This window comes from Mobula hypostoma, chromosome 11 (assembly GCF_963921235.1).
Source record: "Mobula hypostoma chromosome 11, sMobHyp1.1, whole genome shotgun sequence".
Taxonomy (NCBI): domain Eukaryota; kingdom Metazoa; phylum Chordata; class Chondrichthyes; order Myliobatiformes; family Myliobatidae; genus Mobula; species Mobula hypostoma.
The window spans coordinates 81,499,801-81,525,331 of NC_086107.1; the positions used below are offsets into that span (position 1 = coordinate 81,499,801).

At 42.1% G+C, this 25,531-nt stretch overlaps 1 protein-coding gene across 2 annotated transcripts in view; it reads left to right on the forward strand.

Annotated features, from left to right (window-relative positions):
• LOC134353871 (serine/threonine-protein phosphatase 6 regulatory subunit 3-like) overlaps positions 1–25,531 on the forward strand; it is a 235,219-nt gene that overhangs the window by 160,378 nt on the left and 49,310 nt on the right. For both annotated transcript variants that reach the window (XM_063062365.1, XM_063062366.1), the window contains exons 13-20: positions 2,444–2,529; positions 4,465–4,554; positions 12,580–12,677; positions 14,625–14,682; positions 15,948–16,081; positions 19,179–19,297; positions 21,561–21,726; positions 25,032–25,141. In XM_063062365.1, coding sequence (XP_062918435.1) covers positions 2,444–2,529; positions 4,465–4,554; positions 12,580–12,677; positions 14,625–14,682; positions 15,948–16,081; positions 19,179–19,297; positions 21,561–21,726; positions 25,032–25,141 — 861 coding nt within the window. The remainder of the gene's footprint in view (positions 1–2,443; positions 2,530–4,464; positions 4,555–12,579; positions 12,678–14,624; positions 14,683–15,947; positions 16,082–19,178; positions 19,298–21,560; positions 21,727–25,031; positions 25,142–25,531) is intronic.

Consider the following 25,531-nt stretch of genomic DNA (forward strand, 5'->3'; position numbering starts at 1 on the left):
ATTCTGCGGATGCTGGAAATCCAGAGTAACACACAAAATGCGGGAGGAACTCAGCAGGTCAGGCAGCATCTATAGAAACGAATAAAAGGAGAATATTTCATGCCAAAACCCTTCATCAGGACTGGAAAAGAAGGGGGAAGATGCCAAAATAAAAACTTGGGTGGAAGGGAAGGAGGACAAGCTAGAAGGTAAAATCAGGCAGGTGGGAAAGATAAAGGGCTGGAAAAGAAAGAATCTGATAGAGCAGAGTGGTGGACCATGGGAGAAAGGGAAGAAGGAGGGGCACAAAGGGGAGGTGATAGGCAGATGATGATAAGAGGTAAGCACCCAGAGTGAGGAATAGAAGAAGAGGGAAGGGGAGAGGGGTGGAAATTGCAGGAAGCAATGTTCTCTCTAATTTGTAATGACCAGTGTGCGCAAAAATCTTGTACTGCGTAACTTTTTGCCCAGTGATGACAACGTGTGTGCACTGGATTTTATATATAGAGGTATTCGTTTTAACAGCTAGCAAAACGTCAATAAGAACTTTGATCTCCTGTGGGTTTGATTGTTTTTGCTCTCGTTCATCTGCACTCTCACAAAGCATTCATAGCAGGCCTTTAGCGGGTAATGAAGGATTTTCTTGCCAGAGCTTTTGTACACCATCTATATGTGATTGCTTGGTAAATGACGCTTTACAAAGTCAAGTTTCTAAATATCACTCCACTTCTTCCCACTTGCAAGTTCTCCAGCACCTTTTGCTTCAGGACAGTACACGAAGGTAACACCGGTTTCTGTATTGTACATAAATATTTCTCATCGCTGTATGTTCCTGACCTCATAAGATTTCGGTGTAGCAGTTTCTACTGTTTCAGCAAGCCATTTTGCTTTATTTGAACTAGCAGTTCTTTTGCACTTCACAAATTTTGCTTCTTCGAATTGTGACATAGTGAATCAATAATTTCTTCAATAAAGACGGTATAAATAAACCAGTTATAAAATCTGTAGACGTATCATCGCAAACTCCACGTTGTCAACACCGTCTGCATCAGAAACCAGAAAAGAAAATGTGATTGTGAGCAACTGTGAAATGTACTTAACATGCCAATGAGGTAGAAGGCGACAACCTTCTGTGCACAGTTTAAATTCCTTTGTGCACTAGTAGCAAAAGATGCGTGCACACACATGCGTACACCTTGGAGGAAACATTGACTGGAAGGAGAAATCGATGTTGATGACATCAGGTTGGAGGCTTCCTAGAGGGAATATGAGGTGTTGCTGCTCCTCCCTGAGAGTGGCCTCATCTTGGCAAAGAGGAGACCATGGACTGTCATGTCATAATGGAAATGGGAAGAGGAAATAAAATGGTTGGTCACTGGGGAAATTACACTTTTGGTAGATGGAGCAGAGGTGCTCAACAAAGCTGTCCCCCATTTTACCACCATAATTATGTTTGCTTTTATGGAGACCTTACATGGAGTATTGTGTTTAGTTTTAATAGTTTTGTCTTTTAAACAAAATGTATGTGGTTGCTATAGTGGGCAAAGATTCCCCTGACTCATGGTGTCAGTCATAAGGAGAAAGCGAGAAAATCTGTTTTCTATTCTCTGGAATTTCAAATGAGAGGTAATCTTATAGAAACACATTGAATTCTTAGATGGCTAAGTGGATGTGGGAAGGATACTTTCCTTTAGTGGAGGAATCTTGATCAAAAGTCACAGGCTGAAAATAAAGGAACAGGCTAAACCATATTGGATTGATTACAAGAATATGGTAAGCTAATATGCAGTGAATCAGTTGGGCCTCCTGTTGACAGAGGGCTCTCTCGTTTCGCGCATGCTTTTTTCGTCTTGGTGGGCTTGGTTTGTCACTCCCACAGTGTAAGTTGCCCAGCGTGTACCGTTACTAACGTGCCTCAGTAAAATTTAATTGTAGTACTTCATTGAAATTCGTGTTCTGCACAGGCCATTTAGAGCTGAAATGCAGAGAAAGTTCTTTACTCAGATTGATGGATGTTTGAGGAATTGAGGAGAAGCTATGACCTTGTCAAATGGCAGAGCAGGTTCTGGGGCTGAACTTTCCTGCTATTTCTAACACACAATCTGCTGAAGGAACTCAGCAGGAACTGTTGATGCTTCAGGGCGAAAACTTGCGTCAAGACCTGATCAGGATCTCTTGTGTAACTGGTTAACATTACTTAGTAAGGTCACAAGTGGCCAGGGGTGACAGTTACCCATGGTAGAGACTGGAAGTGAGGACGTATAAAGGTGATTTTTTTTTTTGTTGAAAGTATGATAAACTGGTTGAGTAAGATCCTGACAGGATATGCATTGAGAGAATATTTTAATGAGCATCTTCAGGAAGACTTTAAGAGCAATGGGGCTGAGAATGTTTTCCTTATCTTTGTCATGTACTTGTCACACTAAGTGGATGCAGGGTTCACATGAACAATTTTTATTTTCAGAACTACCAGATGAAGATCGGGAGCGGTGGGACAAGTTTGTGCTGGGATCACTCTCTGACATGAACAAGAAGAACACTGTTGATTTGGTGAGTGCCATACTGTTACCTGAGGGTTGCAGGCCCGTGCTGAATCACTGCCACCTCGTTTGGCTGAACATCACTGTGGATTTAATTTTGCCAAAGGTTCTGTGCCTCAAGGTATCGGTGTCATGAAATTCGCTGTTTTATGCCAGCAGTATAGTGCAAGACATAAACAAATCTTTTAAGTAACAATAAGAAATATATAAAAAATAATTAATGCAAAAAGAGAGAAAAATAGTGAAGTAGTGTGTTTGTAGCTTCATGGACCATTCATAAATCTAATGGTGAGGGGAAGAAGCTGTTCCTAAAATTTTGAGTGTGCGACCTTGGGCTCCTGTGCCACCTCATTAGCAGTAGTAACGAGAAGAGGGCATGTCTCAGATGCTGCATTCTGAAGATGTAACTTCTCCTCGAAGTAACTTGACAGGGCACAGTACCACAAATTATTCACTATCTCACTCAGATGCCTGTTTTGAATCTTCATCCCTTTCAGTGTAGGCATGCCATTCCATGGAAGGAATTGCGGGAAATTCCAGTTGTGTACAATCTTTCCACCCAGGTTGCTGGATTTTAAGTGGGAACCTTTCCTGATTATTTTACAATTTTAGTGTCTGCTGACTGTAAGTTGAGGACCAATAATCAAAATGTGTTAATGTGTCAAAATAAATTTTGGTTTAGATTTTGACCTGCAACAGACCTGTTGAGTCTGTGCATTAAAAGCAGTCATTTCTGGGGAGGGTGGGCAGGTGCTAATGTTGGCCTTTCTTCATTTGTCAGGGTTGTACTCTGATGTGGAATACGTGTAGGCATATCAACCACAATGGCACACAGGAAAGGCGGAATGACAAACGCTGGAATAGACCAAAGACACAGGAGCAGAATTAAACCATTTGGCTCATTTAGTCTGATCTGCCATTTAATCACAGCTGATGGTTTTTTTCAACCCCTTTCTCCCTGTAGCCCATAAGCTCCTTACCAATCAAGATCTGAACAATTTAAGGTAAATCAATTTCTGCCTTAAATATGTCCACAGACATGCCCTTAACAGCCTTTCTGCAATGAACTCCATAGATTCACCACCCTCTGGATGAAGAATTCCATCTCATCTCATTTTTAAAAGGACACCCCTTTATACTGAGCTGTACCCTCAAACCCTGGACTCTTACCAATGGAAGCATCTGTTCTTATGTCCACTCTATGCAGGCTTTCCTGTGTCTGATAGGCTTCAATGAGATCCACACTCATCCTTCTGAACTCCAATGAGTACAGGCCCAGTAATGTCAGATGCTTCTTGCACTAAACCTCCTCTGGATCCTGACCAGAAACAGCACACCTTTCCTTGGATAGGGGGCCAAAATTCCTCACAGCATTGTAATGCTCTGCTGGAATCTGGATCAACAAACAAAATGCTGGAAGAACTCAAACAACAGGAATTCTGCAGAAGGGTCTTGGCCTGAAACGTCGACTGTACCTCTTCCTAGAGATGCTGCCTGGCCTGCTGCGTTCACCAGCAACTTTGATGTGTGTTGTTGGAAGAACTCAGCATGTTGAGCAGCATCTGTAGGGGTTGAGAGCAGGGAGGGAACTGTCCTTGTTTCAGGTCAAAACCCTGCGTCAAATAAAGTAGGCACCATATCAATGTATTTCTTGTTTGAAGCTGGTCCTTCTTTCTGGTTGCACAATCAGGAGGTGTTACTCCCACTCCAATGTCAGCAGCTTTTCCTTCTATATTCTGCTTTGCCAGGATAAAGTGTCCTCTCTGACATTGAGAGTAGCTTCAGGCATTTGGAGCTCTGTTGCCGTGAGTCATTGTGACAACCTTGTGATTTTAGAACAAAGGGCTTTAAAAATGCAAATATTTAGAATGCAGATATTGTTGGAATATATTTTGGTTTTGCTACATTAGTTTTACTGTAAATAAAATTGACGTTTATTATTCAGGTAAATATGCGGAACCTACACTCCTCAAGTGACGACGATGAAAATGATCTGAAAGAATTCAGCTTTCCTCAGGAAGCTGTTTTGCAGCAGGTAAGAACCACAAACAGCATGGGCTGCAGTTCTCACAATATTAAAGCATGGAGCCTGGAAATAACAAGTAGATTAGAGAGCATCTTTAGAAGGAGAAATATTAAGTCCTGACTTTTCATCAGTTCACATATTTTCTTCGTCCCTTACCATTCTCCTCCTTCCCCTGCTCAGCCTCTTCTGTCTTGTGCCCAGTGTTGGACACGTTAGTTCAGTCCCAACTGGAGTGATGTTTTAATGATTTAAAATAACTTGTTGTTTTTGACTTTATGGCTCTGTTTACAAAACCTGAGATCTTGTTTGTTTTTATGTATTGCTTCATTTAAGACTACCCTACAACCTTCAAGGATTTGCAGGCAATCACCTCCAAGTCTTTTCTTGCATACTTTTTTTATATTTAAGAAAAAGGGTATTCATCGAAGTACAGGAGTTGGGATGTTATGTTTAAGTTGAATGAGATGTTGGTGAGGCCTAATATGGAGTATTGTGTGCAGTTCTGGTCACTTACCTACAGGAAAAATATCAGTACAATTGAAGGATTGCAGAGAAAATTTACAAGAATGTTGCTAGGACTTGAGGTCCTGAGTAATAGGGAGAGCTTGGATAGGTCAGGACTTCCCTGGAGCATAGGACAAAGAGGGAGATTTGATAGAGGTATACAAAATTGAGGGGTAATTGCAAGCAGGCTTTTTGCACTGAGGTGTTTGAGACTAGAACTAGAGGTTATAGCTTAAGGATGAAAGGTGAAATATTTAAGGGGAACCTGAGGGGGAACTTTTTCGTTCAGAGTGGTGCGAGTGTGGAACGAACTGCCAGCGGAAGGGATGGATGCAGGTTTGGTTTCAACATTTAAGAGAAATTTGAATAAGCCCATGATTGGGAGGGGTTTAGAGGTCAGGTGCAGGTCGATGGGACTAGGTGAAATAATAGTCTGCATGGACCAGATGGGCTGAAAGGCCCATTTCTGTGCTGCAGTGCTCTTTGTCTCCAAAAAGTTCATGTTGTATCTCTTCATTCCTCCTGCAATGTAGAGAAAGTTTCCCTTTTTGAAACTTGCCTGCCCATTCTAACAACCTGTGTGTCGTCCTGAAGCCATTTACAGACTTCCTCAGGCACTGCACTTTTAAATTTCAAGTCTTATGAAATGGTGCCTGTGCTCCCACATCCAAGTCATGAACTGTTATGATGGTACTGAAGTCTGGGGTACTGCCCTGTATGCAACCCTCACCAAAGAAGCATTTCCTTTTCTATGTACTTTGTTGTGCAGCAGCCTTTGCGCACCAGCTCGGGGCGACGGAGTTTGAAGTTCAATCCCAGCATTCTCTGTGTGTCCACCCATGGAACATACGGGTTTTCCCTGAGTGCTTCAGTTTCCTCCTAGTCCAGACATATTAGGTAGATTAATTGGTCTTTGTAAATTGTCCCACGATTAGGTTGTGTTAAATAGGGGTTGTTGGTTCCTGAGCAGCGTGGCTTAAAGGGCCGGAAGGGCCTATTCTGTGCTGCATCTCTAAGTAAGTAAATAAATGGCTAAATCAGTCAATCTATAGTAGGCAGTTTGACTGATTCTTGTATCATTAGCTAATGGAACACTTATTACTCTTCCATGTTCAAGATTCAAATTATTTATCATGTGTACATTGAAGCATACTGAAATGCATCATCATTTGTTTCTGTTATATCTGGAATTGACTTTTTTTTTGGCGTGTGCTTGCGTGTCTGTGCGTCCATGATGGTGTCTTTTTCATGGCTTTTACAAGGCACGGAGCGAGAGAGAGAGAGACTGTGTGGCGCGCCACTCCTCACAGACATTTCGCAGTATTTTTTCCTTTATTTTACAAGGTCGAGTTGCGATCTCAACACTCAACCCAGCACGGATGGAAAGCGTACTCGGGAGTGGACCCGACTGGTTTAGAACCCGGGAACCTCCGCTCCCGGGTCTGGTGCTGATGTCATTCTGCCACCAGCCGGCCCGGAATTGACTATTCTAATGCTTGCTTAACTGACCTCATCTTCCCGTCCTTCAGTTTGAGTTCATCCGAAATTTTGTTTGGAACCAACAATTACAGATACACCTGACAACCATTTGCTTTAAGATTTCAAATTAATTGTTTTGCAAATTATTTCAAAGTCTCTCTCCCTTGTATTCATTTCAACATCTCTGGCCCTTCAGCTTTCCTAAATCTCTTCAGACCTTACACAAGTTCTCAGTTGTAACCAGTGGCTGCCTTGGCCAAACTATGGAATTCTCTCCTTAATTCTCATTGCCCCTCCATCAGCATCTTTTTCCTTTTACGAGAGTCCAGTCTGTTGCTAGCAGTTTGCCTTATGATGTCCCCATGCTCCATTTAAATCTACTGTTCACTTGTGAAAATTGAATAATGGTCAAAACATGCTTCACCTTCAGTTAACAGGCATCTGTCCTAAAGTCTCCTCATGCTTGGTGTCGATTTCTTTTGATAATGCTTGGGCTGAAGTCAATTACTTTGTTAAAGATGCTAAGTAAATACAAGCAGTTATTGTCAAATTAGGCAAATTGACTAGATGGATTTGGTCTCTCTCCAATGGTGACACTGTAGTGTAGTGGATAGTGAAATGCTTTACAGCACCAGCAGTCGAAGTTCAATGTTACCACTGTCTGAAAGGAGTTTGTACTTTCTCCCCGTGACCACGTGGGTTTCCTCCAGGTGCTCTGGTTTCCTCCCACATTCCAAAGACTTCTGAATTAGTAAAGGTATACTGTGTTGTCACTGGAAGCGTAGTGACACTTGCAGGCTGCTTCAGCACAAATTCATACTGTGTTGATCATTGACACTAATGCCACATTTCACTGTATGTTTTGATGTACATGTGACAATTACAACTAATCTAACCCAATGTTCTATTGATGTCATTTACTGAAGTGATACTGAGCCTCAACAGACGGGTCTAATCTTTGATGCCCAGTTTGCACTGAGTTGCTACTTAATACTAACAGTCATCACCTTGTGTCCACCTCTCAGTGTTAAAGATGAATATAATGCAAAGTTGGTGAGGTGGCCTTGTCAAGATCTGCAAGATATTTTTTGTTCCAGGGTTGTGGATGTTAGTCATAGAGTCATACAGTACAGAAAAGTCCTTTCACCTGCCGCATCCATACTGATCAACAATTATCATTATGAAACTGATTTTTAAAAATTAAGTTCCAGATTGATTTTCTTTAATATAAATAATTCCCTGGCTGCCATTGATGGGATTCAAATTCCCGTCTCTGGTTCTGATCCAGAGCGAGTCCACTAACTTGTGATAAGCATGCACTGAATCAGGTTCAGATCTGATGACCCCAGAATTGAGCAACTCTGGTGCTCTCTCTCAAAGGTTTTTCTTGAGATTTCTCAGAACCAGCAAATTTGGCATAATCCTTCAGGCAGGCACAGCTTTTTATTCTCACTTTAGACCCTGTAATTATTTGAATACTCAAGATATTCAGGATATATTGTGACTATAGTTGAAATGCTCTGTCTCCCCCCCCCCCCCCAGATACGAAGACATAACAGCAGAATTGGGCCATTTGGCCTATCAAATCTGCTCTGCAATTGATTATGGCTGATCCACCCCCTATCCACCCCATTCTCCTGCCTTCTCCCCATAACCTTTCACACCCTGGCTTATCAAGAATCTGTCAACCTTCGCCAATGACCTGGCCCTCAGCCACCTGTGGCAAGGAATTCCACAAATTTATCAAGCTTGGCTAAAGAAATTCCTTATTATCTCCATTCTAAAGGCTGATTTATACTTGTGCGTACGGGCTATGCCGTAAGCCTGATTTATACATTTGCGTAGCCCTACGCCGTAGCGAGTATGCGTAGTTGTGTCTGCCTTGCTCTGCAAATCATCGCCAAAACGCTAGTTGGCAATGGGGTTTCTATGCCACTGTGTTGAGTTTCTTCGTGAGAGACATGGACAAGGAAATGCATTTCAAATATTTTCAGATGTCGGCAGGTAGATTTGACATCCTCCCGACATCATCTCCAACCATTTATTTCGCATCAGTGTACAGACATGGCGGAGGAAAGCAACCGGAAATGCATAGGAGGAAATGCGATGCTACCAAGAGGACCAATCACAGTTGTTGCGGTCTGCATTGCCGCGATGCGTGAGTTACATTTTTTGGGGAGATGCACGTCACCCTATGGCGTAGGGTACGCGGTACCTACAGCGTACATTTGATGCAGAAGCATGGTTTGTTGCCTCCCGGGTGCCAGGGTCCGGGATGTCTCTGACTGGGTGCACAACATCCTGGTACGAGAGGGAAAACAACCAGAAGTCGTGATACATGTTGGCACCAACGACATAGGCAGGAAAAGGGATGAGGTCCTGAAGTGTGAGTTTCGGGAACTAGGCAGAAGGCTGAAGAACAGGACCTGGAGGGTGGCGTTCTCAGGATTGCTGCCAGTGCTACGTGACAGTGATGATAAGAATTGGAGGAGATGGCAGTTGAATGTGTGGCTGAGGAGTCGGTGCAGGGAGCAGTGTTTTAGGTTTTTGGATCATTGTGATCTCTTCTGGGGAAGTTGGGACCCGTACAGATTGGGTGGGTTGCACCTGAACTCGAGGAGGAGCAATATCCTTGCAGGTAGGTTTGCTAGCGTGGTTCGGGAGGGTTTAAACTAATTTGCAAGGGGGATGGGATCTGGAGCAATAGAGCAGTGAAAGAAGTGCATGGAGTAAAGTCAGATCTAACATATAGAGAAGGTTTGAGGAAAGAGAAGCAGAATAAAGGGTGTAAAGGTAGGAAGGTAGAAGGGCTAGCGAGTGTGTACTTCAATGCAAGAAGCATCAGGAATAAAGGTGATGAACTGAGAGCTTGGATACACACATGGAATTATGATGTAGTGGCCATTACAGAGACTTGGCTGGCACCAGGGCAGGAATGGATTCTCAATATTCCTGGATTTCTGTGCTTTAAAAGGGATAGAGAGGGTGGGGGGAAAGGGGGGTGGCATTACTGGTCAGGGATACTAATACAGCTACAGAAAGGGTGGGTAATGTAGCATGGTCCTCTTTTGAGTCAGTATGGGTGGAAGTCAGGAACAGGAAGGGAGCAGTTACTCTATTGGGAGTATTCTATAGGCCCCCTGGTAGCAGCAGAGATACCGAGGAGCAGATTGGGAGGCAGATTTTGGAAAGGTGCAAAAATAACAGGGTTGTTATCATGTAAACACGAGGAATTCTGCAGATGCTGGAAATTCAAGCAACACACATCAAAGTTGCTGGTGAATGCAGCAGGCCAGGCAACATCTCTAGGAAAAAGGTACAGTCGACATTTTGGGCCGAGACCCTTCGTCAGGACTAACTGAAGGAAGAGCTAGTAAGAGATTTGAAAGTGGGAGGGCCGGGGGAGATTCAAAATGATAGAAGACAGGAGGGGGAGGGATGGAGCCTCCTGTCCCATGATCCTCTCATATCCCTTTTGCCAATCACCTGTCCAGCTGTTGGCTCCATCCCTCCCCCTCCTGTCTTCTCCTATCATTTTGCAATTTTCTAGTCCTCTGGAACCGTGCCAGAATCTTGGTGTAGTCCGTCTAGTCCAAGTGACTTTTCTACCTTCAGACGTTTCATCTTCCTAAACCCCGTCTGCTTAATTTTAGAAACTGCACTCACTTCTGCCCCCTGACACTCTTGAACTTCCAGCGTAGCGTCTTTCACAATGAAGACTGATGCAAAATGCTCATTCAGTTCATCTGTCATTTCCTTGTCCCCCATTACTACCTATTTTTCCCACTGATCTGATATCTACTCTCACCTCTCTTTTACTCTTTATATACGCGAGAAAACATTTGGTATCCTCTTGATATTATTGGCTAGCTTACCACCTTATTTCATCTTTTCCCATCTTATGGCTTTTTTGGTTGATTTCTATTGGTTTTTGAAAGCTTCCCATTCCTCTAACTTCCCACTAATTTTTGCTCTATTATATGCCCTCTCTTTTGCTTTTATGTTGGCTTTGACTTTCCCTGTTAGCTACAGTTGTGTCATCCTGTCTTTGGAATAATACTTCTTTTGGATGTATCTATCTCCTGTACTGCCAAATTGCTCCCAGAAACTCCAGCCATTGCTTTTCTGCAATCATCCCTGCTCATGTCCCCTTCCAAACAACTTTGGCCAGCTCCTCTCTCATGCCTCTGTAATTCCCTTTACTCTACTATAATACTGATACATTTGACTTTAGCTTCTCCCTCTCAAATTTCAGGGTGAATTCTATCATATTTTGATCGCTGTCTCCTAAGAGTTCCTTTACCTTAAACTCCCGAATCAAATATGGTTCATTACACAGCACCTTATCCAGAATAGTGGAATCACCTCAAGTGCTCTAAATAGCCAGCTCATAGGCATTCTACAAATTCTCTCACTTGGGATCCAAAAGCAGCCAACCTGATTTTCCCAATCTACTTGCATATTGAAATCCCCCATGGCTATCGCAACATGCACTTTCTATCTTCCAGTGTAATTTGTAGCCCACATCCTGGCTACTGTTCGGAGGCCTGTATGTAACTCCCATCAAGGCCTTTTTACCATTGCAATTCGTTAACTCTCCACACAAGAGTCCTACACCTTCCGATTCTATGTCACCTCTTTCTAGGGATTTGATTTCATTTTTTTAATCAACAGAGCCAGGCTACCCCTCTGCCTACCCACCTGTCCTTTCATTGCAGTGTGTATTCTTAGATGTTAAGCTCTCAACTATAATCTTCTTTCAGCCACGATTCAGTGATGGCTAAAACATTGTACCTGCCAATCTGCAAATGCGCTACAAGATCATCTGTCTTATTCGGTGTATGGCATGCATCCAACTATAACACCTTCAGTCCAGTATTCATTGCCACTTTCGATTTTTATCTCCGTGTTACACTGCAAATCATCTCACTGACTGCAATCCTCTGTCCTGTTTAACCTCTTGCTTTTTGTAATTTATTTTTTTATTGAATTTCATCATCAAACAAACGTTTCCATAAGATACATTTAGATACTGTACATATATATCATATAATTATATTTGTCACAAATCTTCACATAATTATCTGAGGTATACACTTATAGGAAGGAGAGGAAAGAAAGAACAATCGAAAGAAGAAAACTATGTACAGAGTAGGGAGTGATCTTTTTTTAACAACATATTCATTGACTCATGAGAATAAATTCAGGCCTATGAGGTGTTGTGTAGTTAAACCATTTTCTCCAGTATGAATAAAATTGTTCCAACTTATGATTAACAGATGCTGTTATCTTCTCCATTTTGTAAATGTCCATTTAAAGTCGGGCTCTCCTGTGATAACCATTTCCTGGTAAGGGTCTTTTTACCAGCCACCAGCAGTACATTCATTAAATATTTATCTCTTTTCAACCATTCTTGAGGTATATACCCAAAATATATGGGCTTACTCTCTAAGGGTATTTCACATTTAAAGATGTCTTGTAGGGTATTATGTATTCCACTTTTCTCAATGCTGAGTCCTGGAGATGATGGCTATCAGGATGAGTGAATCATTTAAGGATTTTTAAAGATAAAGATTAGCTTTGTTTGTCACATACGTCAAAACAAACAGTGAAATGTGTCATCTTGTGTCAACGACCATCACAGTCAGAGGATGTGCTGGGGGCAGCCCGCAAGTGTCACCATGCTTCTTGTGCCAGTATAGCATTCCCATAGCTTGCTAACCTAATCTGTACATCTTTAGAATGTGGGAGGAAATGAGAGCACCTGGAGGAAGTCCATTTGGTCATGGGAGAATGTGCAAACTCCTTATACACAGTAGTGGGAATCTAACCCAATCTTACAGCTAGTACTGTAAAGCATTACGCTGACCGCTGCATTTCTGTGCTGCCCCAATTTAAATATGATTCCACAAATTAATAGGAAGACATGAGCCCACAGAGTTTCTGATGCTCACGTCAAGTGCTGTTATAATTAGTCTGCAATTATCTCCGTTTTGATTCTCTGGTGATAATTTTATAATCAGTACTTGTATCCAAACTGTGATCTTGCAGGCATTCTCAGACTATCAGGTTCAACAGATGACCTCCGCCTTTATCGACCAGTTTGGCTTCAACGATGAAGAATTTGCCGAGCAGGAAGAAAGTGTCAAGTTAGTTCTGTTCATTGTTTTGACTATTTCCACAGATGAATCACATGGGAAGATAATTCTAAGCGATTGTTAGAAGAGGTATACTGAATGTCTAGCACTTCCTCATGGGCAGGTAGAGGTAAAATTATGGTAATTACAGGTGAGACATTTACATAAGTCATTTTGAGGTTGGATGTCAGCATGTTGTAGACTCAACCAGCTCCATCATGGGCACTAGCTTCTCTACCATCGAAGACATCTTTAAGAGGCAGTGCCTCCAGAAGGTGACATCCATCACTAAAGTCCCTCATCATCCAGGGCATGCACTCATCTCGTTACTACCATCAAGGAGGTGGTACATGGAGCCTGAAGATACACACTCAACATTTTAGGAACAGCTTCTTCCCCTCCTCCATTGGATTTCTGAATAGCTCATGAATATTATCTCATTATTTCTCTTTTGCACTATATTTTTTCCATCATATCTTGTAATTTTTTATGCCTTGCTCTGTAAAGCTGCCACAAAAACAACAAATTTCACAACATTTGTCAGCAATAATAAAGCTGATTCTGATTCTGAATGTGGAATGCTGTCAGGAAGTAGTTGTCAAATTGTTTGTTCACAAACACAATCCAAGTAGCTTATTGGAATCTTATAAAAGTTGGAAGAAAACAAATGGCCTATAAGTGTGCATTTTCTCTACTTTATCTCCACCTACTACATTAGGCTCCTACATTTGTGTGAATCCCTCAGAATCCATCACTAAATGAGGCAAACCTATGGGGTGGGGTGAAAGAGAATGTTTGCACTCCAAATGGGCTTGAATCTCAGCTTTGGATCTTCCCCTCGACGCCAAGTGCTGTAATGCAGAAAAGGTGAATTTTGATCCATTGAACTAATGAGCTTCAGGTTTTTGGGGCGGGGGGGGGGGTGGAATTTGAGATATTTTAGGATGAAGGTTGATGATATCCAGAGATGTTCAAATATGAAGAGTTTAATAGGTTAAGCCAATCGGTGTTTTGCTAACCAGAGGGCATAAAATATGTTCTTTGAAGCACTGTCAGTTATCATAAACTCTACTAGTAGAATGATAAAATCCATAATTAAATTGGCAGTATGTGAGCATTTTGAAAATAAAATTGAAATAATGGTCTGCATATAGTGACAGTGTTATGATGGAGATGAATGGGTAATTGCCCCTGTCAGTCCAGCCTAATGACCACGGTTTTAAGTGAGAGATTGTTTTTATGGACATTATTTGTCAAGTCAAGTCGCTTTTTATTGTCATTTCTTTTTTTTAATTCAAATTTTTTATTATTTATTCTTATTTTACAAAGCAGCACAGCATATCACAGAGCAGATACAGTACAGCATATTTACACAGCCATCCTCTGACAGAAAAACAAATAAAACTTACAGACAGAAAGAAGTTCTAATTTAAGTTTAAATTAACATACAACCAAAATTGATCCCACGCGTCTTGCACTTTTCCCTCACTGTTAATTCTTTCCAACATGTGTTCATGTGATGAAATCTTAGTGATTTCCTCAGTCCATTCCTTCACACTGGGACATCTATTTTATTGTCATTTCGACCATAAACTGCTGGTACACAGTAAAAGCGAAACAACGTTCCTCAAGGACCATGTTTGCCATTTGCTTTGAGTTAAGTGTAAACTCTTTAAATTGAGCCCCTTCTGAGTAAGTCAGCATACCTTACTGCACAGTTGATTGTTTGTGATGATCCATCTGATATCTTGGCACAACGTGCAACAGGCCCTCTCCTGTGATGGTTTTGTGACCGTGAAACGAGTGTGCATTGTAAGATGTGGATTTACCAGCAGTCATATTGTTTCTGTTTTTCCATCTTGTTATGGCTTAATGTTTTAGAAATTAGTTTCACCCAAGCTAACTTTTCATGTTCAGAGGTAAATATTGATGATCTTCTGTTTGCTGTTTGATCAACAGCTCCCCATTTGAGAGAGCAGCTAATATCAGCTTTGTGTTCGATGCCAACAGTGATGGTGTGAGTATAACTTGAAGATGCTTTAAACAATTTCACAGGCATATTGTGCAATGACTATATGCCTTTGCTTGACTCCTTTTGATTTACTGAAAATACGAAGGTTTTAATGAATCCATAGTTTATGAAAATAAAATTTTGGAGGATCAGAATGCCATCCTACTAAAGCTGATATCCTGTAAAAGGACTTGCTTTAATTATCTTGATTATATTTGTTTGATATTTGGTTTATTTCACACCATTTAACAGTGGAATTTGCCAATCTGTTAATCAAGGTGACAATTTGCAAACTTTTCCCTACTAGTGTGCTACACTAATCAGTGGTATGGTACAAGTTTCTGTTTCTGATCACTGATGACAAGCTTGCACAGGAACAGGCCCTTTGGCCCTCAGTGTTGTACCAAACCAAATAAATTAGGAAATAAATAAATAAATCAACAGCCAACTAATCTCCTCTGCCTGCGAAATGTCCACATCCTTCTATTTCTCTCGATTCGAGTGCCTATTCAAGCATCTCTTAAAAGTCCTTAATGTACCTTCTACTACCCCAGGCAGTGCATTCCAGGCACCCACCGCTCAGTGGGGGATGGAGAACTTGCCCCTTACATCTTTAAAATGACTACCTCTCACCTTAAATGCATGCCCTCAACAATGAGAAAAAGATGCTGTCTGTCTATTCTATCTATACCTCTCACAATTTTATAAACCTTATCAGATCTGCTCCCAGCCTCCGCCGCTCCAGAGAAAACAACTCAAGTTCGTCCAACCTCTCGTTATAGACCTGTCTTTTCAACCTCTTCAGCACCCTCTCCAAAGCCTCGACATCTTTCCTGTAATGGGGATACCAGAACCGTAGGCAGCACTCCAAATGCGGCCTTACTAGAGCGTAATACATATGCAACGTAATTTCCTGACTACTTGAACTCAAAGCCTCAAAAATAAACCTTGAAGTTAGTTATCTCCTGCCCTCATTAGCCAAAAAGTAACTTTCAATTTAGTTCCAGCATCATATCTGTCATTAGGTAATGAATATTACACCAGGAATTTAACTGGTTATTCATGGCAGTGGTTGATTCACTGATCCACCACGAGTGAAGATGAGCAGTCTGAAATCATTAGCATGTCAAATACTTTATTCAAATAGTGATCAGCAGCTGTTGATTTCCATGTTGAAACCTTACAGAGAAATTGCTAATAATCACTACCTAATTGAAATATTTTAAGTGATACTGGAATGCAAGTGCAATTTTCTTCGTTCTGCCTCTCAGCCAAACACCAGCCTGTTTGAGGAGTGTTGGAAGGAGCGAATACGGCAGTTCAACGACGACGAAGGCTCGGATGAGGATGAAGTGTGGCAGGAAAAGGACCTGCACTTCGCAGCGGATGCTCACCATGTTACCAGGTGTGTGATTTTTGTCACTGCAAGAGCTTTTTCACCTTCCCCTCCTGAGTGTAGGTGGTGTGGGGTTATAAGCAGCAGCAACCATTCTGTAAACTCTCAAAGTCTGGAGTTTAGGGTAGAATGAGACTCCTTCCTTTGTCTACATCCTTTCATGGCCACTGACTTTTGGGCAGTATTTTTCCTAGCAGCTCACATAAAGTGCTGCTCCTAGCAGATCAGGTAGCATCTACGGAGGGGAATAAACAGTCGATGTTTCGGGCTGAGATCCTCATCAAGACTGGAAAACAAGGGGGCAGAAGCCAGAATAAGAAGGTTGTTGGGGGGGGTGGGGGGGGGAGAGATGGCACCAGCAACCAATGGCGATATCTTGCAGACAGCTCACAAAGCTACTAGATATTCTTCTTTGAAATATACTTCTGAACTACGATTGATTGCAGCCTCTAATTGCCCTTTTAAGGATGTATTTTTGAGCCAACTCAACAATCTGGTGCTTTTGCGACCTGTTGAGGGATTCAGTGTGGATGAGAGCGGAGAGTGCAGGTACAGCCATCGCTGGGGGTGTCTGCATCGATTTCCGATGGTGGGACACAATCCCATCGTCAGCTGCGTTACTCTGTGCCCATTAAAGCGTTGAGCAAAATTAAAATTGTCGAGGACAAGAGTGGAAAATGAACAGGTGTTCAGCTCTGTTTGCCTGTGTTTGACCGGTCTCCCCTTCTTCTCGCTGCTGCCATCAAGCAGAAGGTGTATCAGTCTTGGATCCCATGCCGCCGGTTTCGGGAACAACTGTTACCCTGCAGCCGTCGGGCTCCTGGACAGGCTTCACTTGCCTCAGCGGCTCTCTGCCTATGGACTCACTTTCAGGCACTCTGCTTTTAATGTTATTTGTTTACTTTTTATTGTTTGCATGATTTGTTCTTTTTTCACACATTGGGTGTTTGATGTTCCTGTTGTGTGGAGATTTTCTTTAAAACTGTTCTATTGCGTTTCTTTGTTTTGTGGCTGTCTGCGAGAAAAGTAATCTCAAGGTTGTATACCTTATGCATTCTTTGATAACTAATGTACTTTGAACTTGGAGGGAAAGGGGTACAGCTGACAGGTAATCTCTAAGACTAGATGACGAGGAAGATGGGTGGGTGGGGATGAGGTAAGAAGCTGGGAGAGGATAAGTGGAAGATGTAAAGGGCTGAAGAAGAAGGAATCTGATCGGAGAGAGCAATGGATCATGGAAGAAAGAGAAAGAGGAGGGAAACCAGAGGGAGGTGATGGGCAGGTGAGCAGAAGAGGCGTGAGAGAGGCACTTCTTGCTGAGTTCCTCAAGCATTTTGTGTGTGTTGCTCAAGATTTTCATCATCCACTGAATCTCAAACGTTCAAAGTAATGAGCTACGGTTAGGGATCTCTTGTATTTATGATTTACTGCTTCACTTTGAAGTTTCTTTGAGGTATGCCTACCCTGAAGAAGTTTAAGTCTTCTCATTGGGATTTCAATGAGACCCTCTTTCCCCCTTCTGTGATCTCTGCTGCTCTCTGACTCTTCAACCCCATCCCCCTTACCCCACCTTCTTATTCTGGCTTCTAGCCACTTTCTGAGTCTCAGCCCAAAACGTCAACTGTTTATTCCCCTCCATAGATGTTGCCTGACTTCCTGAGTTCCTCCAGCATTTTGTATGTAATACTCAAGTTTTCTAGTAATCTGCAGAATCTCGTGCATTTATGCCTCTACACAACTGATGCTGAAGTCCAACTCAGTCCTAATACTGATAGAGTTTTCAGTACCAGTCTTTATTTCTCAGGATATAGAACACTACAGCACCATACAGGCCCTGTGGCTTAAGATGTTGGGCTGATTATCTGACCTACTCTAAAATCAATCCTTCCCTCTGTTACGTACCCCGTAACTGGGTTGCCAAACCAGCAGAAATGGACCACTTAGTTGGAGTCTGGATTATTGGAACTAAGAAAGTTTTATTAAAGAAATAAGTAACACAGTACTCTAATCGCAAGGATATAAATGCAACAGGTTAGCAATGATAAAACACACATGTACACAGAACTAGGATAATAGGAATCAATCAAGCTCTATCGCAGTCTAGGGGTAAAATGATCAGTCTCAAGTGACGCAGAGTTCAGTTTAGCTGAGTACAGTTCGCAGTAATCGCTGTTGTGCCGTTGGGGAGAGAGAGAGAGAGAGAGAGCGAATATGCAAATTTCTGATTCAAACAGACCTTTGATGTTCCTCGCAGTTAGCTTTCGGGCGAGCCCTTTTACTGTCTCCTGAGGTCACCGACTGTGATCCCTCCGTTCCGGATACGATTGTTCTTCCGCGGTGAACCTGGCATCCAGGCAAGGGCGGACACACACACCAGGTTCCCGCCAATCGTACCTTTTCACCCTGTGCGTCTATGGTCGGTCCCGTGACCAGACCTCCAAACTCCCACCAACTTGTGGGGGCACACCGCACTTCCAGGGACTCGTTATCTCGTGATCTCTTGGTGTCTGTCGTACCTTAGCGAACCTGTTCCTTTTATCCCCCTGCTGGGGTATCGCCTGTCCATCAAACTTCAAACAGTTCAGGTTCAAAGCGACTGGTCTGTCAATACTTGGAACTGTGTCTCTTTTTGTTAATCTCTCTCTTCTCTCATTAACATTTTGAACACTTCTCCCTTTGTCTCTCTTATCTCTCTCATCAGCATCAATCTTCTGATAACTTGGTTTTTCGTCACACCTCCTACATGTGCCCATCTCAGAGATTCTTAAATGTCCCTAATGTATCTTACTCTCTTCCTCTACCACTATTCTGGAAGGGTGTTTCATGCACCCATCACTCTGTGTTTAAAAAAAACACACACACTTATCTTTGGCATCTACCCCCCCATACTTTCCTGCAATCACCTTAATATTATGCCCCCTTGTATTAGTCATTTCCATCCTGTCCACTCTATGCCTCTTGTCATCTTGTATACCCTCTACCAAATCACATCTCATCTTCCTTCACTCCAAAGAGAAAAGTCCTAGCTCTCTAATCCAGCAGCATCCTGGTAAATCTCCTTTTCAGAATCAGAAGATAAAGGCCTAATTTTATGCCCGTGTTGCAGGAGCTCTGGAAGTACGGACAGTGAGGGAAGTAGAGACTCTGAAGAGGAGGAAGATGAAGAAGGGGGACAGATGACCATAAAGCCAACAGACTCAAGGATGGAAGCAGACCCAAGCAAAGGTGTGTGATTGATGGGATATTTGATCTAATTACACTGAAGTATGGCAGACTACTGGTCATGGTAATGTGTTCTCTTCTGTGTCTATTGATACCAATGGGAAATAGCTGTTGTGGACTGCAAAGTAGTCCTGTGTGATCACCTGGCGTTACTTAGACATTTAAAGATTAGCTTTATTTGTCACATGTACATTGAAGCATATAATGAACTGCATCGTTTGCCTCAAATCAAATCAGTAGGGTCGTGCTGGGCAGTGCGCAAGTGTGGCCACACTTCTGACACCAACACAACATGCTACAAATTACTAATCTTAACCTGTACGTCTTTGGAATGAGGGAGGAAATTGGAGTATCTGGAGGAAACCCATGAGGTCACAGGGACAAGTAGAAACTCCTTACAGATGGTGACAGAAATCAAACTCCAGCCTTACAGCTGGCTGCTGTAACGCAATGTACTAATCCTATGCTCCTGTGCATCAGATGTCTGTGAATTTTCAACCACTAGGACTGTTTCTCCTAGAAAGGAAGGAAGTTGACTGTAGCAGTCTACGATCCTGTGAGGAAGTTGGTGCATTTTCTGCTGCTTCTCATGTGCCTCTCAAATTAGGACTACTTATGCTAACAAGTAAAATACACGCATCTCTATAGCCCTCCCTCTGCATCAGAAGCTCTCAGGTAAAACATAGAAGGCAGAGATGCAGAGTAAAGGACACTCAACTGCATTAGTTTGATCATTAGCACATCTGTGGTCGATGCTTATTTTCAGAATCATAATCAGATTTATTCTCACCAGCATTATGGAATTTCCTCCATGATAGAATAGCGGAGTAGACTCAATGGGCTGAATGGCCTACTTCAACTATGTTTCATGGTTTTATTGCATTAGTCGTGAAAGAGGAATAGCAAGGTAGCATTCATGAGCCGTTCACAAATCTGATAGTAGAGGGAACGAATTTGTTCATGAAAGGTTGAGTGTGGGTCTTCAGGCTCCTGTAGCTCCTCCCTGATGGTAGTAATGAGAAGAGGACGTGTCATGGATGATGAGGGTCCTTAATGAAGGATGCTGCCTCTTTGAGACACCACTTTTGGAAGATGTCCTTGATGGTGGGGAGGCTTGTCCCCCTGTTGGAGCTAGCTGAGTGTACAACCCTCTGAAACCTCTTACAATCCTGTGCAGTGGCCTCTCCATACCAGATAGTGATGCAATCAGTCAGAATGCTTTGCATGGTATACCTAGTAATTTTCCAGTGGTGACATACCAAATCTCCTCCCATTCCTAATGAACGAGAGCTGCTGGCATGCCATTTTTATGGTTACATCAGTATATTGGAGCGATGATGGATGCTTTGAGATGTTGATGTCCAGCAACTTGAAACTGCTGACCCCTTGATGAGGACTGGTGCAAGTCCTCCCGATTTCCCTCTCTTAAAGTCCACCATCTGTTCCTTGGTCTCACTGACGTTCAGTGCAAGGTGGTTGTTGTGACAGAACTTAACCGGCTGATGTGTTTTGCTCCTGTAAGCCTCCTCATTGGCATCTGAGATTTTGCCAACAGCAGTAGTGTCATCGGTGAATTTAGTGATGGTGTTTGAGCTTTGCCTAGCCGTGTGTTCACAGAGAGCAGAGCTTAGAGCCTCACCTAAGCACATGCCTTATACAATTCAGATGGAAGGCTGCAATTTTTTTTGAAATCTTTCAATTACTTGTTACTAAGTGTAACACCCTCAAGTCTGCTAGTCTGCTGGAGAAGTCAAAGTCCAATGTCTGCGAATCCACTGGCCTGCTGGAGTAGAAGACCAAACCTGGAACTGGAGGATAATGTATCCACTTGGATATGTGGGAGGGAGGAGTGGGGCTTGTTTTGCTGTTGTTGTGTCCTATGTTGTTCTGCCAAGCATTGTGGGCATGCTATATAGGCGTCAGAATGTGCATCGATACTTATGGGCTGCTCCATCAGTTCATTAGGTTGTATTGGTAGTTAACACAAATGATGCATTTCACTGTATGTTTCAATGTACGTGTCATATATTAATCTGAATCAACATTTAAGCGATTTTACAATTATGTACATTTAGTATTTCCATTTCATAAAGCAATGTGTAAACTTTACTGAGATGTAGCTTTCTGCAGTTACATAGCACTTGCTAATACTGTAGTTAGCTCAACAGGTGACAAATGGAGTGAGGGCTATTCTGGTTCAATTCTGCTTTTAGTTAGGAGAATCCTGTCTGATGTGTTACCAATGAAGTGTTGCTTTGATCTTCAGAATCTGGTTGGACAGCAGACTTCGATGCTGTACCTATGGCAAATAACAGTGCGAGCCAGAGTGTTGCAGATGCTGGATTTAGTGCATGGGACAACGCAGAACACGTGACGTCACCGCCTCCTTTAGAAGGTTGGGCAGTATTCGCTAGCTTTGCCTCCCAGGCTGGGTAAGTGATGAAACTGGAAGAAAATATGGTTCCAATCACAATTAAGAGAAAATCTGCAGATGCTGGAAATCCAAGCAACACACACAAAATGCTGGAGGAACTCAGCAAGGCAGGCAACATCTGTGGAAGAGTGTACTCTTTTCCATAAATGCTGTCTGGCCTGAGTTCCTGTGTATGTTGCTTGGAAATGTGGTTCCAATTGTTTTTTCTTTTCTCCCTTCTCTTCCCTCCCTTCAAGTTTATCTGTGAACTTAGAATGTAGCATTGAACTGACTGGCTGAGGAGACCTTCAGAACAGTGGTAGATTTTGTCTTTTACTGGCGTCAGTGCATGTGCAGGATAAGGACAAAGCACAACCATTGATTCCTTTATCCTACAATTGCAGACATTAATGCACTGACTGGGAGACAAGGCTGTGTCACACCTCCAGTGTTATTTATGGCTAGGAAAAGAGTTTTTTTCTAGCAAATGATGCAGAGTGGAGAGTATCCTAATTGGTTGTATCATGGACTGCTACGGAAACACCAGTGTCCCAGAATGGAAAAGCCTACAAGTGTGGACACAGTCCAGCCCATCACAGGCAAAGTCCTCCCCACACTGAGCACATCTAGATAAGGCACTGCCACAAGAAAGCAGCATCCATCATTAGGGTCCCTCACCATCCAGGTCATGTTCTCTTCTCTACTGCCTTCAGGAAGGAGGGACAGGATCCTTTGGTCCCACATCACCAGGTTCAGGAACAGTTATTACCCTGCATCCATTAAGCCCACCTCAACACTGAACTGACTCCACAACCTATGGACTTATTTTCAAGGACTCTACAACTCAAGTTGTCAGTGTTATTTATTTATTTTAAATATTTTTGTATTTGCACAGGTCTTTTTCACATTGGTTGTTTTTTTCAATCTTTGTGTAATTTTTCACGATTCTGTTGTTTCTTTATTCTAATGTAAATGCCTGCAACAAAATGAATCATCTGTGTAGTATATGGTGACATGTACAGACTTTGACGTTTGAACTTTGAGGTACCATAGTTTATTGTCCATGTTAAAGTGACTGGATTGATTATCTTTCTCCCTCACAAGGACCACCTGCTCAGCCCACCTCCTACCAAGACTCATTCATTCCTTTGCTGCCTCCGTATGTGGATGCTGCACTTCTTTCCTGATTAACAGCTCATCTGCTACTATACCTGTTCCAGTGATTTCAGGGCGTGTTGTCAAATGGGTTGCTTGGTTTTTGGAAGGTGCACTTCTTATTAGCATAGATGACTTTACTCACCTCAACACTGGACTCATTCCGCAACCAATGGGCTGACTTAAGGACTCTGCAACTCATGTTCTCAATATTATTTATTTATTTTTGTGTTTGCACAGTTTGTCTATTGCATGATTGTTTGTGTATACTTATTGATTCTACTGTGAATGCCCACAAGGAAATGAATCACAGGGTAGTATATGGTGACATATATAGTAACAAGAAAAAAATAGTGTATCTTTTGCAATTACCTGGTTTTCTGCATTAATTACTCATAAAATGTGGTCTGATCTTCAGCTAAGTCATAATATTAGAAAAACACAATCTGCCTAAACTATAAACACAAACAATTGTACTTTTCATGTCTTTATTGAACACATTGCTCAAGCATTCACAGTCCAGGCTGGAAAAAGTAGGTATTTAATAGCTAGTAGAACCTCCTTTAGCAGCAATAACCACCACCAAAAGTTTCCTGTAGTTGCTGATCAGACTTGCACAATGGCAAGGAGGAATTTTGGACCATTCCTCCATACAAACTGTTTCAGTTCATCAATATTTCTGGGATACCTTGCATGAACAATCCTCTTCAGGGCATGCCACAGCATCTTAATTGGGTTAAGGTCTGAACTCTGTCTTCGCCATTCCAAAACACAGATTTTCTCCTTTTTAGACCATTCTGTTGTTGATTTACAGATCTTTCTTCAGAAGAGCAGGCTCTGTCCGTAACCTGACTTTGTGTGTCTTTTATAAGGCAAGGCACTGCTTCAACCCACACCAGCAATCTCATCTCATGGATTAGAACACCTGATTCCAAATAGCTTTTGTAGAAGGCATTACCCCAGAGATCTACATACTTTTTTGAACTTAGACTGTGATTTGTTTAAATGGCGTACTCAGTATTGACAAGAAGTACAATTGTTTTTGTGTTATTAGTTTAGACAGATTGTGTTTTGTCTGTTATTGTGACTTAAATGAAGATCAGACCACATTTTATGAGTAATTAATGAAGAAAACGAGGTAATTGCAAATGGTTCACAAACCTTTCCTTGCATCTGTATGTATTTTAATAATAAATTCCACTATCGGCAAGGAGTACGTTCTCCTCATGACACTCGGGTTCCTCTGGGTACTCTGGTTTCCTCCTACATTCCAAGGACATACCGTTTAGTGTTAGTAGGTTGTGTTGTGCCAGAAACGTGGTGACGCTTGCAGGCTGCCCAGTGCAATCCTTGGTCTGTGCTAGTTGAGGCAAACCAATATATTTCTCTGTATGTTTCAATGTTTTGATGTTGAACTTGATCACATGTACATCAAAACATTGAAACATACAGAGAAATATATTGGTTTGCCTCAACTAGCACAGACCAAGGATTGCACTGGGCAGCCTGCAAGCGTCACCATGTTTCTGGCACAACATAACCTACTAACACTAAACCGTATGTCTTTGGAATGTAGGAGGAAACCAGAGTACCCAGAGGAACCCGAGTGTCATGAAGAGAACGTACTCCTTGCCGGTAGTGGCAGGAATTGAACCACAATCAGTGAAGTGTTGATGTAAAGTGATGCACTAACTGTTTTGCTACCACGCTGCCCTTAAGAATGGGATCTGGACAAAAAGAATGCTCTCCACAGATCAATCCTGAGTGTTTATATGCATAATAGCCCGTTCCAAAGAGGGCAGCCTCTTGGCAAAGTCCTGTTGGCCTTGTATCCATCTTTAATTGGAATGGGAGAAATTAGGTAGGTAAAAAATGCTGGGATGTTGCAAGTTGGGACAAGAAGATTTCAATGATTGGTTTTGGGTAATTACAAGTTAAAAAAAAACTTGGAGCCATCCGAACTTTAAACAGCTTGTCATCCAACTTTGATAGTCAAGGACCTAACAGAAAGTCTACATTTTGATATTCAGCATCTGCTGTTTTTTTGTTTTTCTGAGGGTCTGCATAACATTAACGATAAACGACAAAGCAGAAAAATGAAGCAGTGGATTCTGGTGAGAAGTGTGGCACCCATCCAGGCTTCTATTAATTGGAATTAATTTCTTTCAGCCCCTCTGGACGCTTGCGAACAAACTCTCCTGTATCTATGGAAATCAATTCTGCTCCTGCCAGTGAGCTCCAGAGTAGTGGTGACGGACGTGACAAAACATCTGAAGAAAGTGAGTATTGTGGAGTATCATCAGAATCAGGTTTAATATCACTGGCATATGTTATGAAATTTGTCATGTGGTAGCAGTACATTGCAATGCATAATAATTAAAATCTGAAGTACAGAAAGTGTGTGCCATGGTGCTTATAAAAAGTGTTGACCCCCCGCCCCCCGGAAGTTTTCATGTTTTATTGTCTTACAACATTGAATCACATTCGGTTTAACTTGCCTTTTTTTTTGACACTGGTCAACAGAAAAAGACTCTTTCATGTCGAAGTGAAAACAGATCTCTACCAAGTGATCTAAATTAATTACAAATATAAAGCTAAATAATTGATTGCGTAAGTATTCACCAGTTTAATATGACAACCAAATCATCACTGGTGCATCCAATTGGTTT